This window comes from Rana temporaria, chromosome 1 (assembly GCF_905171775.1).
Source record: "Rana temporaria chromosome 1, aRanTem1.1, whole genome shotgun sequence".
Taxonomy (NCBI): Eukaryota; Metazoa; Chordata; class Amphibia; order Anura; family Ranidae; genus Rana; species Rana temporaria.
In genome coordinates this window covers 107,472,279-107,489,189 of record NC_053489.1, presented here as the reverse complement: position 1 = coordinate 107,489,189, position 16,911 = coordinate 107,472,279, and the positions used below count along the sequence as shown (strand labels likewise).

The following is a 16,911-nucleotide window of genomic DNA, read 5'->3' as shown; positions in this document are numbered from 1 at the left end:
ACCGATTCACAAAAGTTGCGCGGGCCCTGCGCACGCAAGGTACAGAGTTTCCATACGGCGACTTTAGCGCAAGGTTGCTCCTGCTATAGCAGGGGCAGCCAATGCTAAAGTATAGCCGCCCTTCCCGCTCGTGAAATTAAAATTTCACGTCGTTTACGTAAGTGATTCGTGAATGGCGCTGGACGCCATTCACGTTCACTTAGAAGCAAATGACGTCCTTGCGACGTCATTTGCCGCAATGCACGTCGGGAAAGTTTCACGACGGAGCATGCGCTGTTCGCTCGGCGCGGGAGCGCGCCTAATTTAAATGATTCCCGCCCCCGGCGGGATCATTTACATTAGGCGCCCTTACGCCGGGCTATTTAGCATAGCGCCCGCGCAATTTACGGAGCTACTGCTCCGTGAATCGCGGGCATATCAAAATATTTGCGTGGGCGCAGAGCAAAAATCGTTGCCCTTTGCCCACGCAAATATTGCGCGGATCTACCTGAATCTGGCCCAATGTGTTTTTGTGGCAATTTGTGTATTTTAATCTGCCCAACAACAAATTGGGGAAAAAAATGCAAATCGCCGCCAAATCCCTTTTAGGTTATTAATCAAAACAATCGGCCAACTAATCGATTCCGAAAATAAACGTTGGTTGCAGCCCTACTTCTTTCCTCATTCTGTAGCTTTATCCTTCATTTCTAGAGCATCATTTTCTGCCAAAATGAATTCATGGGCAGAATTGCTTGCAATAAACGGCATGAGTCACAATTACTCAGTCTTTGCTTATGCCCTTCAACCAGACACCGTACCTAAGGAGTTAATTTTGAGAAGGAGGATAACTCGCCTTCTGGGGTTTTGAATTAGGAAGACACACCTAGTACAGATATTTCACTTAATCTTAATGAAACTATAGATACCCTTATTATTGCTGTACCCTTTCCCATAGCATTGGTAAAGCCAAGTCTTCTCACCCTAGGGTGTCCAATATGAGATCACTTAAATTCCCAAAGCCAGGAAAGACCTATACAGTCCATTCACTTGTTAAGCTTGTCCACTATGGGGCTTGCCTCACCGAGAAAATTTCTCCCCTCCAAAAGGTTTCAACCTACAATATTCTATAAAGGAAAGTTTCCTTTTTGAAAGTGGGAGGTTCCTGTGGGAGATCCTGACATCTCTCTTGCCTTAACAAGACTCTCTTGGCCTATGTGGAGGATAATCATGTTTTTGAGATGCTGTTTACAGCTCTTTTCCCCTTGGCAGGTCTTCTGTCTCTCTTTGAGCAGTTACCCTTTTGGAGGCAAATACCTGTTTGGTCCCTTCTTGGATAAGTACATTTTTAGGAATTCACAGGGAGTAAGAATAGTTTCCTCGCCCAGAAAAAAGTCTCCTTTTCTTGAGGTTAGGAAGGGTTCTTTTCATCGTTCTCAGTTTTCCAATGCCAAGTCAAGGCCACTAAAGTTCAAAATGAACGACTGGTTGCAAAGAACAGTAGGAAAAGCCCCAAAAAAATATATTATGATATAAAAGGTACAATATTTACCCCTATAGACCGGCCAGTGTAAATGGACTTGTCAGTTTACACCCGCCTACCTCCAGTCCAGTCTGCTATTAACAAACGGATGGGGATCTGTCCTCCGTGTAGGCAGGTCGGATGTAGGGGGGTGTAAACGGACATTGGAGTCCACACCCAGCCGCCCATAGAGCAAAGCAAGAGCTGTCTGTCTCCGCTCTGCATAAACTGAGTGGACCTGGACTTTTCTTCTGCCTGCTCTGTTCTGCTTAATCACTCCTAGGTGTTTTTTTTTTTTTTTTTGTGTAAATAAGTAATTTTTCTCCTTTTACTGCGGTGATGGGCACTGAAGAGGCACGTATATGATGCACTGGTGGGCACAGATAGGCGGTATGGCTAGGCAGCATTGATGGGCATCACTAATAGCCAGCACCCAAAAAAACGGGGAAATACCGAATCCTGCAAGAGAAAGGCATAATGAGCTAGTATGCGTGGCATACTAGCTCATTATGTGCCACTTACCTGAAATCGAAGCCCCCATAGTCCTCATCGTTCGCTGCTGTCGCCATGTCCCCTTGCACATTCTTCCTGTTTTCACCGCTCCGGCGCTATGATTGCGCATGCACGGGAATACGGCATTAACCCAAGTAATGCCATTCTTAAAAACTGCACTTTCAGTGCGCCTTGGACATCGGCGCCTGTCATTATTGTAAATATCTCCTAAACCGTGCAGGTTTAGGAGATATTTCTTGCACCTACATGTAAGCCTTAATCTAGGCTTACCTGTAGTTGCAAGTTGTGTGGTTGGGTTTACAACCACTTTAATTGTAATAAGGGCACTAATGATCAATACCCTGATTACATACCTAGCTGTCCCCTGTGAGGAGATGACACTGATCGGCTATTCACTCTGTCAGTGTGAGGCGAGGAGAGCCGATGACCGGCATCTCTGAGTTTACATGTGACTGGCTGTGATTGGTCACAGCTGATCACATGGTTAAAGAGCCATGGCCGCGGCTCTATACACAGTTTGGGGTCACGCTGTGTCCTAGCTACACGGTGCGGCCGTGAACAGTGCGTGAGAGTGGTCGTTCTGGGTGGCCGTCATGACGACCACCCAGAACGAGAGACGCAACGCCTAGCCGACATTGGAGTGGTTGAATAAATAAGTGGTCCATATAGTAAACTTGGTGTTATTCACTTTGAGATCATTACAGAGCACAAGGGGGAACACTACTTCTGGAGGAAGAGCATTTAACCTCCACATATAGAAAGTTTTCTTCACAGTATGATTTCTGTAGATTGTTTAAAAAAAAGCTGGCTGCATTCCTAAATGCACAAAATATTACTGAATACTAACATTTATAGATAATATCGGGGGTAGTAGATCCAGGAAATATATGAATGCCTCCTGGGGGGGGGGGGGGTTCTGCTTGCTTGGTATTTGCTGATTGTGGGTGCCGTGCTTTGCAGGCTCATAGGGGTGGGGAATGTGTATTTTTATTTTTTTACAAATGAGAACTTATTCTTTAACCGCCACATAGACGAATGACCGCTGACGGTATCCCCTCTTGTTCTGGGCCAACGTCTTATGTCGCCCAGTCTCGCCGCGTTTGCACACCCCCGGGGGGCGTACAGTGTGGCGATCACGGGTCCCTGGGACACAGGCCAATCTCGATAAAGAGCTAATAACGCGGTTCTTTTCCCATGTGATCAGCTATGCCCAATCCTATGTAAACACTGAAGTGCCAGTAATCGCCTCTCTTTGCCTGACACTGACCTTGTGAGGAAAGGAGAGCTGTCCGGCAACCTTTCCTCACAAAGGAGACCTGTACTGATCATCAGCACCCAGATTATCAGTGATGCCAATTTGCGCCCGTCGGTGCTGCCTATCTGTGCCAACTCATTGGTGGCCGTCAGTGCAGCCTCATCGGTGTGCACAGCGAAGGGAGAAAAATTACTTGCTTATTTACAAAATTTTCGGACAAACTAACTTTTTTGCTAAAAAAAATAAAATAAGATGGAGGTGTGTGTGTGTGTGTGTGTGTGTGTGTGTGTGTGTGTGTGTGTGTGTGTGTGTGTGTGTGTCATCGTTGCATGACCATGCATTTGTCATTCAAAGTGTGACGGCACTGAAAATTGGCCTGGGCAGGAAGGGGGTGAAAGTGCCATGTCTTGGCAAGTGGTTAATGTTTCAAGTATTTTAAATTAACTGGAAAAATTATATTTCTTAATAGATGGATTTGCATTTCAGTTTATGCAAATATTTGGTGTTTATTTTTTTTAAAAACCTTTCTTCTTTTACAGCGAACCTCCGAATGGTGCTCACTATCTAGCCAAGAGTTTAGATGAGGCTATTCACCTTCTGAAGACACCAGAAATGAAAGGGAAGATTGATCTAATCTGGATTATTGGGGGAAGCTCATTGTATAAGGTAAATGTCTCATATTATTTAATCAACTACGCATGAGCTGTAAGGCCCCTTTCACACGGACGGATAGAATAGTGCTCTTACCTGCGGATTCTACCGCAGCTAAAAGCCCACAATGCTTTCCTATGGCCTCATTCACACAGGTTTCGTTACCTGCGGTTTGGTGCAGATAAAAAAAATAAAATTCACTGTGTCCAGGAACGATTTGGCGCAGCTATCTGCACATAACCGCAGACAATCGCAGTGCACTGTGTCAGCTGCGTTTGGTATGAATCATGTCGGGGAGCTCCAGACCAAATTTTAAATAAAAAACCGGCATGGGTTCCCCTTCAGGAGCATACCAGGCCCTAGGGTCTGGATTTTAAGGGGAACCCCTATGCCTAAAAAAACGGCGTGGTTGTTCCCCCAAAATCCATACCAGACCCTTACCTGAGCACGCAGCCTTGCCGGTCAGGAAAGGGGGTGGGGACGAGCGAGCGGCTCCCCCACACCAAAGCACCTTGTCCCCCATGTTGATGGAGAAAAGGGCCTCTTCCAGACATCCCTGGCCGTTGGTTGTCGGGGTTTGCGGGCGGGGGACTTATCAGAATCCGGTAGCCCCCTTTAATAAGGGGGCCCCAGATCCCGTTCCCCCCCCCCCCCACGCTAGGTGAATGGGTATGATGTACCCCATACTCATTCACCTGGAGGGAAAAAAGTGGCGAAGAAAAAAAAACACACTACACAGGTTTTTAAAGTAATTTATTAGGCAGCTTCAGGGGTCTTCTTTCAACTTCGGGGGTCTCTTCTGCTCTCCGGTGCCTTCTTCCTTCTGCCGGGCTGCTCCGCTATCTTCTTGCAGCTCTTTTACTAGCGACGGCCCGGTCTTCTGTGTCTTCTCCTCTTCTCCGGTGTCCTTCTGCCAGGCTGCTCCGCTATCTTCTTGCAGCTCTTTTACTCTTCTCCTGTGGTGCCAAAAAAAAAAAAAAAAAGTTAGCAGCTACAAAAACTGTAGCTGCCATTCACCCGTCCCCTAATCCAGTGGTGTACCTGGCAAAATCGTGTGCCAATTCTTTAGGAGGAGCAGGGGACAAGTCCGTAAAGCGGAACTCCTCCCTTTTGGGTCAAGCTCCACTTTAAAGCGGGAGTTCACCCATAAGAATTTTTTTTTCAAAAAATCCCCTTAGATTCCTGCTCGTTTTGTCTAGGGGAATCGGCTAGTTGTGTTAAAATATGAGCTGTACTTACCCGTTTTCGAGATGCATCTTCTCCGTCGCTTCCGGGATATGGGTCTTCGGGAGCGGGCGTTCCTTCTTGATTGACAGTCTTCCGAGAGACTTCCGACGGTCGCATCCATCGCGTCACTCGTAGCCGAAAGAAGCCGAACGTCGGTGCGGCTCTATACTGCGCCTGCGCACCGACGTTCTTTCGGAAAATCGTGACGCGTTGGATGCGACCGTCGGAAGCCTCTCGGAAGACTGTCAATCAAGAAGGAACGCCCACTCCCGCAGCCCATACCCGGAAGTGGCGGAGAAGATGCATCGCGTAAACGGTAAGTACGGCTCATATTTTAACAAAACTAGCGGATTCCCCTAGACAAAACGAGCATTAATCTAAGGGGAAAAAGTGTAATTTAGGGGTGAACCTCCGCTTTAAATACATACCTTTTTAATTCTCTTGGCTGGTCCTGTGTTTTTTCCAGGCCCTTCCGTTCTTTTCCTTGAGGTGGCAGTAGATGGTCCTTACTGCTGCTCTGTACAGTGCTAATGCAATGATGTGTGAATGCAGCATTAATGTGAGTCCAGGCTGGAATAAAGAGCACCCCCCTAGGCAGTGTGTCCATAACTGCCTGGGTTCACAGGAAGGGGTTGCTTGATACTTCAACCTGGAAATGGAGGTAGTGTTGGTGAGGAGTGCAAATCTATAGAAGTAAAGTCTGCCTCGATGAAGTACACACTCCTGTCTTCCATTATCACATTTGATGATTGTTTACAGGATTATTTTATGGCTGCATGACTGAATATTGTCAGGAACAAAGCTCTCTAAGGCCTGGTTCACACCTATGCATTTTTTGTGCTTTTTTCATTTTGCCCTACAGAATGTGTTCCATAGGAAACCATGTTAAATGGACTGCAGTGCAAATATGCAAAAAGCACTAAAAATGCATAGGGGTGAACCAGACCTAATGACTGAATGTTCTAGCGATATTAACGTTTCTGATACCTTTTTTACACAAATTTATATCCTGTACTTTTTGTTCTCCTTTTTAAGCCTTTTGATGTAAATAGGCATCTTTCTTGTAGCACACTTTCAGCTCTTGCTCAGCTTCTCAGCCCACATCTGCTCTTTTCTATGAAGCTAATAAGCTCAGTGTGAAACAGCCTCCAGAAAATATCATGAGCAAGATGACCTCTAGGCTTTTTTTTTTTTTTTTTTTTTTTTTTGTGAGTACGAAAAGTCTTCAGTTAAAGTAGACCTCCTCCCACATCTGTCTGTATTATTTTGGTGGATGGTGCTTGGACTCCTTTCAGTGCAGTATTTCTGAGTATCTGAGGGGGGGGGGGGGATTGAACCCTATACTCGTCTTTGGTATTTCATAAAAAGTTTACAGTCCTGGCCACACACAATGCAGTTTAGCCAACTCCCTGTGCTGCATTGCTTAACATATCTTCATTAAATGCAGAACAACGCCTTCTCTGTCTGTGCATTCTCACTCCCTATTCTGGTGGCACTTAGAAAAACGGTGTTGGGGCTAAATGAACACTGCTAAAGACTGAAATCAAGTGGTGTGTGTGTGTGTGTGTGTGTGTGTGTGTGTGTGTGTGTGTTTGTTGTTGTTCTTTATGATTATGAATATATATATATTATGGGTTAGCTCGGTAGCGGGGTGTGTGACCCCCTGGATGGGTTCACTACACACCGAATTTATACAGAAATGCAGTCGAAGACGGTTGAAAACAAAGATTTTGGTTTATTCTTCCATCTTGTTGGAAACAAGTGCAAGCATCCAAACAGCATAAACAAAATCAAACATAAAATAAACCCTGGCCACTTGGGGCGTCTACCTTCACCACACAGGAACCTATCTACGGAGTCTGGCACAGCCTACTGCTGAGCAGACACTGCTGTTCATACAGCAGAAAAACAAATAGTCTTTTTGATTTTTATCACACAGAAAAATCAACAGCACCTCACCTCTTCAGAAGTATTTGGCTCACTGCTCGCCTTCACTCAGAAAGCCTCAGGATGCAGCAATCAGTAGTAATCCTCTGGATTACTTATAGAGGCCTTAATTGCCTCATTCTGAACGGCTGAAGTTTTCCAACACCCTTAAATCTTTCTGGCTGCTTCTGCAGCCGACACCTGATAATTGGTATATTGTCTAAACAAGGCAGAAATGTATCTCCCGTCTGTGACAACACCCACAGATTTACCTGACTTCCTGTCACTATATATATATATATATATATATATATATATATATATATATATATATATATATATATATATATATATATATATATATATTACAGCTGGAAGCCAATACTAGGCCCTAACTTTAGGCCCTAAAGATGTTCTTAAATAAAGACTGGCATTCCATGTGGCTTGGGATGTGTACTTTGCAATGTGAAATGCATGGTGGACTTTAGATGGGCAGCTTGTGCACTTGGAGAAACTTCAAAAGATGCTTCCACTGGTATATCAGTGGTTTACCATAAAGGCAATAAACTTTTAAGGCTTCATGTACCCGGAATGCTCTTACAACCTCTCCTGAAAGATTTTACTTGACAGATAGTAACCCACGTTTGAAACGTCAACATGCAGTCATTAATGTCTAAACCACTGGCAACAAAAGAAAGTACACTCCTAAGTGAAAATGTTCAAATTGGCCCCAAAGTGTCAATATTTTGTATGGTCACCATTATTTTCCAGCACTACCTTAACCCATTTGGACATGGAGTTCACCAGAGCTTCACAGGTTGCCACTGGATTCCTCTTCCACTCCTCCATGATGACATCACGGAGCTGGTGGATGTTAGAGACCTTGCGCTCCTCCACCTTCCGTGTGAGGATTCCCCACAGATGCTCAGTAGGGTTTAGGTCTGGAGACATGTTTGGCCAGTCCATCACCTTTACCTTCAGCTTCTTTAGCAAGGCAGTGGTTGTCTTGGAGGTGTGTTTGGGGTCGTTATGTTGGAATACTGCCCTGCAGCCCAGTCTCTGAAGGCAGGGGATCATGCTCTGCTTCAGTATGTCACAGTACATGTTGGCATTCATGGTTCCTTTAACTGTAGCTTCCCAGTGCCGGCAGCACTCATGCAGCCCCAGACCATGATACTCTCGCCAAAATGCTTGACTGTAAGCAAGACACACTTGTCTTTGTACTCCTCACCTGGTTGCCGCCACACATACTTGACACCATCTGAACCAAATAAGTTTATCTTGGTCTCATCAGACCACAGGACATGGTTCCAGTAATCCATGTCATTAGTCTGTTTGCAGGCTTTCTTGTGCATCATCTTTAGAAGAGGCTTACTTCTGGGACGACAGCCATGCAAACCAATTTGATGCAGTGTGCTGCGTATGGTCTGAGCACTGACAGGTTGACCCACACACACACACCTTTAACCTCTGCAGCAATGCTGGCAGCACTCGTACGTCTAATTCCCAAATACAACTTCTAGATGTGACTCAACTTCTTTGGTCGACCATTGTGAGGACTGTCCTGTTAAACCGCTTTATGGTCTTGGCCACCGTGCTGCAGCTCAGTTTCAGGGTTTTGGCAATCTTCTTATAGACTAGGCCATCTTTATATAGAGCAACAATTCTTTTTTTCTTTTTTTTTTTTCAGATCCTCAGAGTTCTTTGCCATGAGGTGCCATGTTGAACTTTCAGTGACCAGTATGAGAGAGTGAGAGCAATAACACCGAATTTAACACACCTGCTCCCCATTCACAGTTTGTAGCGCTAACGAGTCACGTGACAATGGGGAGAGAAAATGGCTAAATGGGCCCAATTTAGAAATTTTCACTTGTACTCACTTTTGCCAGCAGTTTATACATCAATGGCTGTGTGTTGCGTTATGTTGAGGGGGCAGCAAATTTACACTGTTTATACAAGCTGTACACTCACTACTTTGCATTGTAGCAAAGTGTCATTTCTTGAGTGTTGTCACATGAAAATATATAATATATTTACAAAAATGTGATGATTGTACTCCCTTTTATGAGATGCTGTGTATGTGTATATATCGTGGTTCGACAAACCCCAGGCGCCAGGTCTCAATTGCGACTAGAATTGGCCACCTGGTGCGGCACAGCTGGGGTATCCTGTGTCAGGCCAGCCGGTAATTGAGGCCGCGGCTTTCTGCAGGCCTATGCTTTCTTCTGTGATCTGGTGCCATCTTGTGGTGGCAGTTGGTATGACGAGAAGAAAACCAGCAATGCTAATGGGGCTTCCTGCCTGTTTTACTGCCCGCCCATCTCCTTCCCAAAGTAGCGAAGAGAAGGAAGTGTTTGTAGCCGTTATCTGGCGCCTTTTGCCTAATGGTGAGTGTGGGGAGGCTGTTTTAAATAGCTTCATGTAGCTTTTTTTTTTTTCTTATAGAACCCCAAACATTATGTATTTATTGTCTAAGACCCTATAGAATAAAATGGCGGTCATTGTAATACTTTCTGTCGCACAATATTTGCGCAGCGGTCTTGCAAAAGCACTTTTTTTTTTTTTTAAATACACTTTTTTTTTTAAATAAGATAACAGTAACGTCAGGCCAAATTTTTTTTTTTTTTTTTTTTTTTTTTTTTTTTTTTAGATTTATGAAAGATAATGTTGCGCCGAGTAAATTGATACCCAACATGTCACGCTTCAAAATTGCTTCCGCTCGTGGAATGGCAACAAACTTTTACCCTTTAAAATCTCCATAGGTGACGTTTAAATTATTCTACAGGTTTTGAGTTAGAGGACGTCTAGGGCTAGAATTATTGCTCTCGCTCTACCAATTCCGGCGATACCTCACGTGTGGTTTAAACGCTGCTTTTATATGCGGGCACTACTCATGTATGCATTTTGCTTCTGCAGGCGAGCTCGGCGGGACGGGGCGCGTTCCTGGCTCCTAACTTTTTTAGCTGGCTCTTAGATTCCAAGCAAATTTGTCAAACCCTGGTGTATATAATCTATATCTCTCATCTCTACGCCCCCCAACATCCCCAAACATGAAGGGCTACTTGGGAATTGCAGAAGATGACAGAGCTGCTACTTTGCATATTTGGCCCTGTGGGTACATTTAATGTCTAAAGCTGCTTACACCTGATGGCAGGTGGATTTTAAGAGTATAAGTGAAGATTAGTAAGGTGACACTGGTGCCAATTCTAATAGCAAGTGTGCCCAGTCCAGAAGGGCAAGATTGGAGGGGGGGGGGGGGGGGGGAGTCTAAGAAAAGCTACAGAAGTTAGTGCCTGATTAAAATGCAGCCAGATTTGCTTGGTCTGCTGCTGCTACCATGAAAATAAAAATAAAATGCAAGCATTGAAAGCTCACTGCACCACACAGTATCTGCCCTTGCAATGATTGGGGAAACATTGGAGTATAAGCCTCCTTAGAGAAGACTGCTTTGTGTGGCTGAAAGCCAGCTCACACCAAGAACACTAGCCTATGAAGAAGCTTGGTGATGGTGGAATAATAAAGAAGGGATCCTTTTCAAAGGCATGAGCCCAGAAACTCCTAAGGACTAATGCGTACACACGACCGTTTTTCACGTCGTGAAAAATGGTCGTGTGTAGGCTTTAGCAACAGAGAAAAAAATGTGCATGCTCAGAAGCAAGTTATGAGATGGGAGCACTCGTTCTGGTAAAACAAGCGTTTGTAATGGAGATAGCACATTCGTCACGCTGTAACAGACTGAAAAGCGCAAATCGTCTCTCACCAAACATTCACTAACACAAAAGCAGCCCAAAGGGTGGCGCCATCTGAATGGAACTTCCACTTTATAGTGCCGTTGTACGTCACTGCGCTTTGCTCCCAGCATTTTTATTTTTTTTTCACGATCGTGTGTATGCAAGGCAGGCTTGACAAGAATCACGTTGAAAAAAACTTAGTTTTTTTTTTTTTCTAGGACATGAAAAACGGTCGTGTGTACGTGGCATGAGGATAAGATGGATGAGCTAAAAAGAAGGAAATTGTGACATCTTTCTAGAAGAAAAAGCTTTAGATGTGCTTCTCATTGGCCAACATAGTCACATGGCTGAACTGACCAATGAGCATGTACAACTGCAAGCATTAGGATGGAAACTCGCTATGGGGCTGTACACCAACAAAAGGGGGCATCGCAACCACAATTTACAGTGGGGTCCAGAGGGGTGGCCAGGCTATTTGGAGTTGGTTAATTTTTTGTGACATGATGAACTTGCCCTTTAAGATCTGAGAAAAACAAAATTTCTGTAACCAACACGGGTTCTGAAGCCACTTGCACTAATCTATAATATATGGGAAACCTAGGTGACACTTGTACACTGCCAATGAGTGCCTCACATAATATCCCCCTCTGCTCAGACCTGTGGGAAGGCGCACCTTTTGCTAAAATGCGGTATACATGTGACCGTCTATTAGCAGTCCATTGATGGGTCCCTGGCAACATTTTTTATTTTTGTACATATTTTATAATGGCTTTCTCAGAGCTTGAGATCCTTGACAAGGTTTTAACTTTACTTTGACGTGAGGTTCGTCCCCAGTGTCATGCTAAATTGCATTGGTTCAGTCAGGTAATTCTATTGCAAAAACTTTCCCACCTGCTGAATTAGAGTAGCAAACTGTCTCTGACATCTTAAACATTAGTATTCCTTTCAATGGTAATACTTTTAGGGTCACTTTCTGTTGATGGAACACCCTGATCCTTCTTGGGTCTTAATAAGTTAACATGGCATATTTGTTGACATCACCGACTTTTCTCTCCGATCTCCTCATAGGAGCCCTACCGGTTTGGCAGAAATGTACTGTCTAAAGTTGGCAGCAATTTTTTTGTTGGCATACTTTTTAGGGTTCTAATAACCCATTCTAGCAGCCCACCGGGGGGGGGGGGGGGTACACAGAGGTGTGTAATTTTCAACTGGCTCTTTTGCTATAAACTTAGTGATTGTAAACCCAATTTATTAATGTTTTTCTTAAATAACGAACCTGTCAAGCTTACCTGCTCTGTGCAATGGTTTTGCACAGAGCAGCCCTGATCCTCCTCATCTCCGGTCCTCCGCTAGTGCTCCTGACTCCTGAGCCGTTCCCTGTGTCCATTGATGCACACAGTGCAGCTTAGCCTTGCCCCCTCCTCACTGGCTATGATTGACAGCAGCGGGAGCCATAGGCTCTGAGCCTATGAGGAGAGAGAGCGAACCGAGAGAGAGCCATTGCTCTCTAGCAACCCACTTGCTATGGGGGGCATTGCGCAGGCTTGTTCCCGGGCCACTCTCTGTGTGTCCATTGACACAGAGGGGTTTATTTACTAAAGGCAAATCCACTGTTCACTGCAAGTGCACTACTTGGAAGTGCAGTCACTGTAGATCTGAGGGGGACATGTAAGGAAAATAAAAAACAGCATTTTTGCTTGCACATGATTGAATGATATAAATCAGCAAAGCCTTCTCTAATTTTAGCTCTTCCCTCAGATCTACAGCAACTACACTTCCAAGTGCATTTGCAGTGCAATTGTAGTGCACAGTGGATTTGCCTTTTGTAAATAAACCCCAGAGTGTGGCTCAACCTGACTCCCACGCTCCACTGGATGTGATTGACAGCAGCGCTGGATCGAGATCAGGGATCTGCACTCAAGGATTTTTTTTACCCTAATGCAAAGAATATATTAAGGTGTGTAGGTGTTTGTTTTCGAAAAAAATAAAATAAAAAAATTCAGCCTTTAGAACCACTTGAAAGGCTGTGTATCTGAGAGAAATTGCTTCTGGACACCGGATGGAATAGTCAAGGACCAACAATGTGTTTGTGCCTCTTGGTAGACTTCTGCAGTGGCCCAGCCAGATCTATAGCAACCTTAACTATAGGCAAGAATACTAGCAGACTTTGGAATTGTGGATGGGGTAAATAAATTTGATACTTGGGGCAAGATGTACAATGCTCCTTAATGGTTATGTAAATACTGGATTGACAAAATGCTATTCAATATGTTTTTCTAACCATTCTCATATGATATTGGGGAACCACAATTTCCTTTTTTCTTTCTCATGATAAGTTGAGAGATGCTGAAAAATGACATAAAACACAACGACGTGCTGAAAAAAAACAAAGTTCAATGTTTCCAAGCATGCGTCGACTTGATTCTGAGCATGCGTGGGTTTTGAACCGATGCTTTTGCATACTAACCGTCGGTTTTGACCTATTGGTTATCAGTTCAATTTTAAAGCAAGTTCTAAATTTCTGGACCGAAGGATAACTGACTGATGGGGCCCACACACTGTCGGTTTGGACCGATGAAACTGAACTTCAGTCCGTTCTCGTCAGTTTAGACTGATCGTGTGTACAGGGCCTTAGAAGATCTTTTGGTTCAGACACTTTCATAACTGGTTACTTGTCCCCTCCCAGCCCTTGCCCAAAGGGGCCAATTGATTTAGTGAGAAATGTGACATCCTCTCAGACCCTATTCTGCTGGTGAACTGTAGGAAAGTGTGACCAGACCCAGACATTTCTGAAGTAGTGAATGGTTATGTTTTTCATGAAACTGAGTAAATTCTTCACCTAAAAGTGTAAAAATCTCATGGTACAGACACTTCCACTCTGAGACGCGTGGGCAGCTACTTTTCCATGGATACTGGCTACCTGCAGGGAGTTCAAAATGACTCACTTGCTCACTCTTGATCCAGAGTAATGTGGATTAATTCTTGTTCTCATAACTTTCACATAATATGCCTCTGGGCTCTGACTAATTACACATTCACCCTTTTTCTTTTATACGCCATGGGACCAAAATGTACTCATCACTGGCGGGACAGTGCACGTGAGTTTACACTTTATTTGCAATAAATACTATTGCAATCATTTTATGATAAAACTCTAAGAACAGTTTGAATGCACACATCAAACTATATACAAAAACTGTGTGTTTTGCATCGCAATCACCAGCGAGACAGATTTGTCATTTTGTAGCACTTATTCAAACTTGGTCTGATCTCTAAAATCTGGTTTGATTTAAAGGATTTCAGTTTTAAGGTTTTGGGAGGGTGCAGATGGTAAATCTCCACAAAGTTATTGCTGGTATTTGTGCAAGCTGCGTTGGCTCACCTGTATGAAAAGGTTTACACCCTGGAGTTTCAATACATTAAAGTGTTACTAAACTCACAAGAGTAAAATCAGTCTGTATCTGCAGTAAAACATGCTCGTTTTACTCACTGTGGAACTTAAGGGGTTTATTCGCAGTGTGTTAAAAGGTTGTTTGATCCTGTCTTCTCCGATCCTCCCATTCCACTGTCCCCCAAACCATCTCCTGATAGAACAGAGCTTTGGGATCAAGCTGAACATGCTCAATTTGGTGTTTCTTGGGAGAGTGTATGTGATCAGCACTGTCCAGACAGAGGGTCAGGGGGTCCTACAGCCTCATAGGACAATCTGGGGAGAATGAAAACTCCTACTACAAGTGTTAATAAGACACTGATAGAACTCACAATACTGCTCTAACTGCTGAGAAAATGTATTTAGCCATATTTATTAAAGCGATTGCATTTCTGTGTACTGTGGGAGACCAGATATAGTAAATGCAGCCAGGGTCCTGGGTTTGATAACGCTAAGTGTGCTCCCACACAGACTTAAATTCTGCATCAAATTTTATTTAGGTGCACGTCTGTAACTACTTCTGTAGTGGGGCTATACTCCTATGAAATGTCAAATTTAAAGAGGAAGTAAACCCTAATGGGTTTTACTTCCTCTTTGTTTCCCTGCAAAGGTAAAGCATATTGGGTTACTATGCATCACCCATTATGTGACACTTACCTGCAGGAGAAGCCCACGATGTCAGTCTTCCTTGCTGGTAGCGAGCGTCGATTCTTCACCCCTCTTCCGGGGCCCCAAACTTTGGCTCTGACTGGCTGGAGTCGCATGACGTCACTCCCGCGCGGGAGCCGCCAGTCAAGTCATGACCCGAGCTAGAAACTGCACAGCGTGCCCTTTCTAACTCTGGCACATGCGCAGAAGAAGTCGCTGTACGGCAATTTGTAAATATCTCAAACTCTATAGGCCTTGATTTAGGCTTACCTGTAGGTGAAAGTGGTATGTAAGGGTTTACAACCACTTTATTGATGGTGCAGATGCCAAGGACACGCAAAGGCCCACCTCTTTCTGTTCCACCCCAACTTGCATATGGGACAAATGTATAAATGAAATTTCATATCAGCAACAGTCAATGCTAAAGCTGCTGTAAGGTTGGTTGAAATTACCTGGGTAGCAAAAGGGAAATGCCCACCATTAAGAAGTGATGCATAGACTGTAGCAAAACTCTGGAAAATGTAATCTGATTTCGTAAATTGGGCTAAGCAGAGTCTTTGCTTAACAGTAAAACAAAGTGCTTTCACATTGCCTGAAAAAAAACCTGAATCGCTAGGCAGCAGTAATTGGGTGTGTGCCGTATATACTCAAGTATATGTTTTTCAGCCCTTCTTTTTTTTTTTTTTTTTTTTTTTTGCTGAAAATGCCTCCCTCGGCTTATACTCGAGTCCTCCTGGCACTGAAACTCCGGCGCTGTGACATAGTCTAGTCGGCGGCCACGCAGTGTAACAAAGCCCCGCCTTGTCCTCGTTCGTGATGGGCTGAACACTGACTCACTGGGAAACCTAGTCAGTGTTCCATCACCAAGGACGAGTATACGGCGGGGCTTTGCTACACTACACGGCAACCGACTAGACTGTATGTCGCTTCGCCAGAGATCATAAGGCTGCAGATGGACATCGGTACATAAGGCACGGATCAGGTAGGGAGACTTGCACATGCAGATGGACAGTGAGGCTGCAAATAGTAAAATGTGGTAAAATTAGGTGCCTCGGGTCGGCTTATACTCGAGTATATACGGTATCTTTTGCTCACTGTATCTAGTGTTTAATTTCATGTCTGCTTTTATTGGGATCACACTTCCTTTTCATAGTAATATGTCATGCCTTGGCTATTTACTGTTTAGGCAAGTGTATGGTACTTTTGGGGTTGATTTACTAAAGGAAAATAGACTGTGCACAGTTGATCCGGAATTTAGTAAATGATGGATAGCTCTGCTGACTTCTATCATCCAATCACGTGCAAGAAAAATTACAAAAACAGCATTTTTGCTTACACGTGATTGGATGATGGAAGTCAGCAGAGCTCTCCATTATTTACCAAGTTCTGAAAAAACTGCCTTGCAGAGTGCAGCTGCACTTTCAAAAGTGCACAATCCTATTTGCCTTAAGTATATCAACCTTAATGTGTTTTGTAGACGGTGCGCCATTGTGTTTAACAGCAATTTACTGCCTCATCTTTCAGGTGTTTGTACAGAGAATATACATCACCTTTCTCTTCGGTGGTAAATATGAACAGCTGCTGGTGTTCTCACACCAGTAGACTGCTGAGCACAGATTTGTGCTTTTTATTATTAGTTTATTGACTCAAGTCTTGTCCATCTCTTCCTCAGTTGTAACCTGGATGTTATTTTCCACTAATGCTTTGCATTAAACCCTTCAGATTCATTATTACAGCAGGCTGATTGAGGAATTCTCTGCCGATGGGCACCTAATCTAGTTAGACATTGTGTATCCATGTACTGGCAGGGCATAGTTAATGCATCATCCATTAGCTATGCAAATGTCCGCGTCACTATGATGCAATGGAAACCTCATAGTGTTCCCATCAGTTTGTTCAAAGGAAATATATAAAATATAAATAAGTTATACTACCTGGAAAATAGTGGTTGTGCAGTCCTTGTGGCTTAAGCAACAGCTTGGATTTGTAGAAACTAAACTCGCTAGATGTCCAGCACACTGCCCAGAAGAGT

General features: G+C 44.0%; 1 protein-coding gene across 1 annotated transcript in view; it reads left to right on the top strand.

Annotated features, from left to right (window-relative positions):
• The window catches only part of DHFR (dihydrofolate reductase), a 76,560-nt gene that overhangs the window by 30,016 nt on the left and 29,633 nt on the right, over positions 1-16,911 (top strand). The window contains exon 4 of the mRNA XM_040341621.1: positions 3,806-3,932. Coding sequence (XP_040197555.1) covers positions 3,806-3,932 — 127 coding nt within the window. The remainder of the gene's footprint in view (positions 1-3,805; positions 3,933-16,911) is intronic.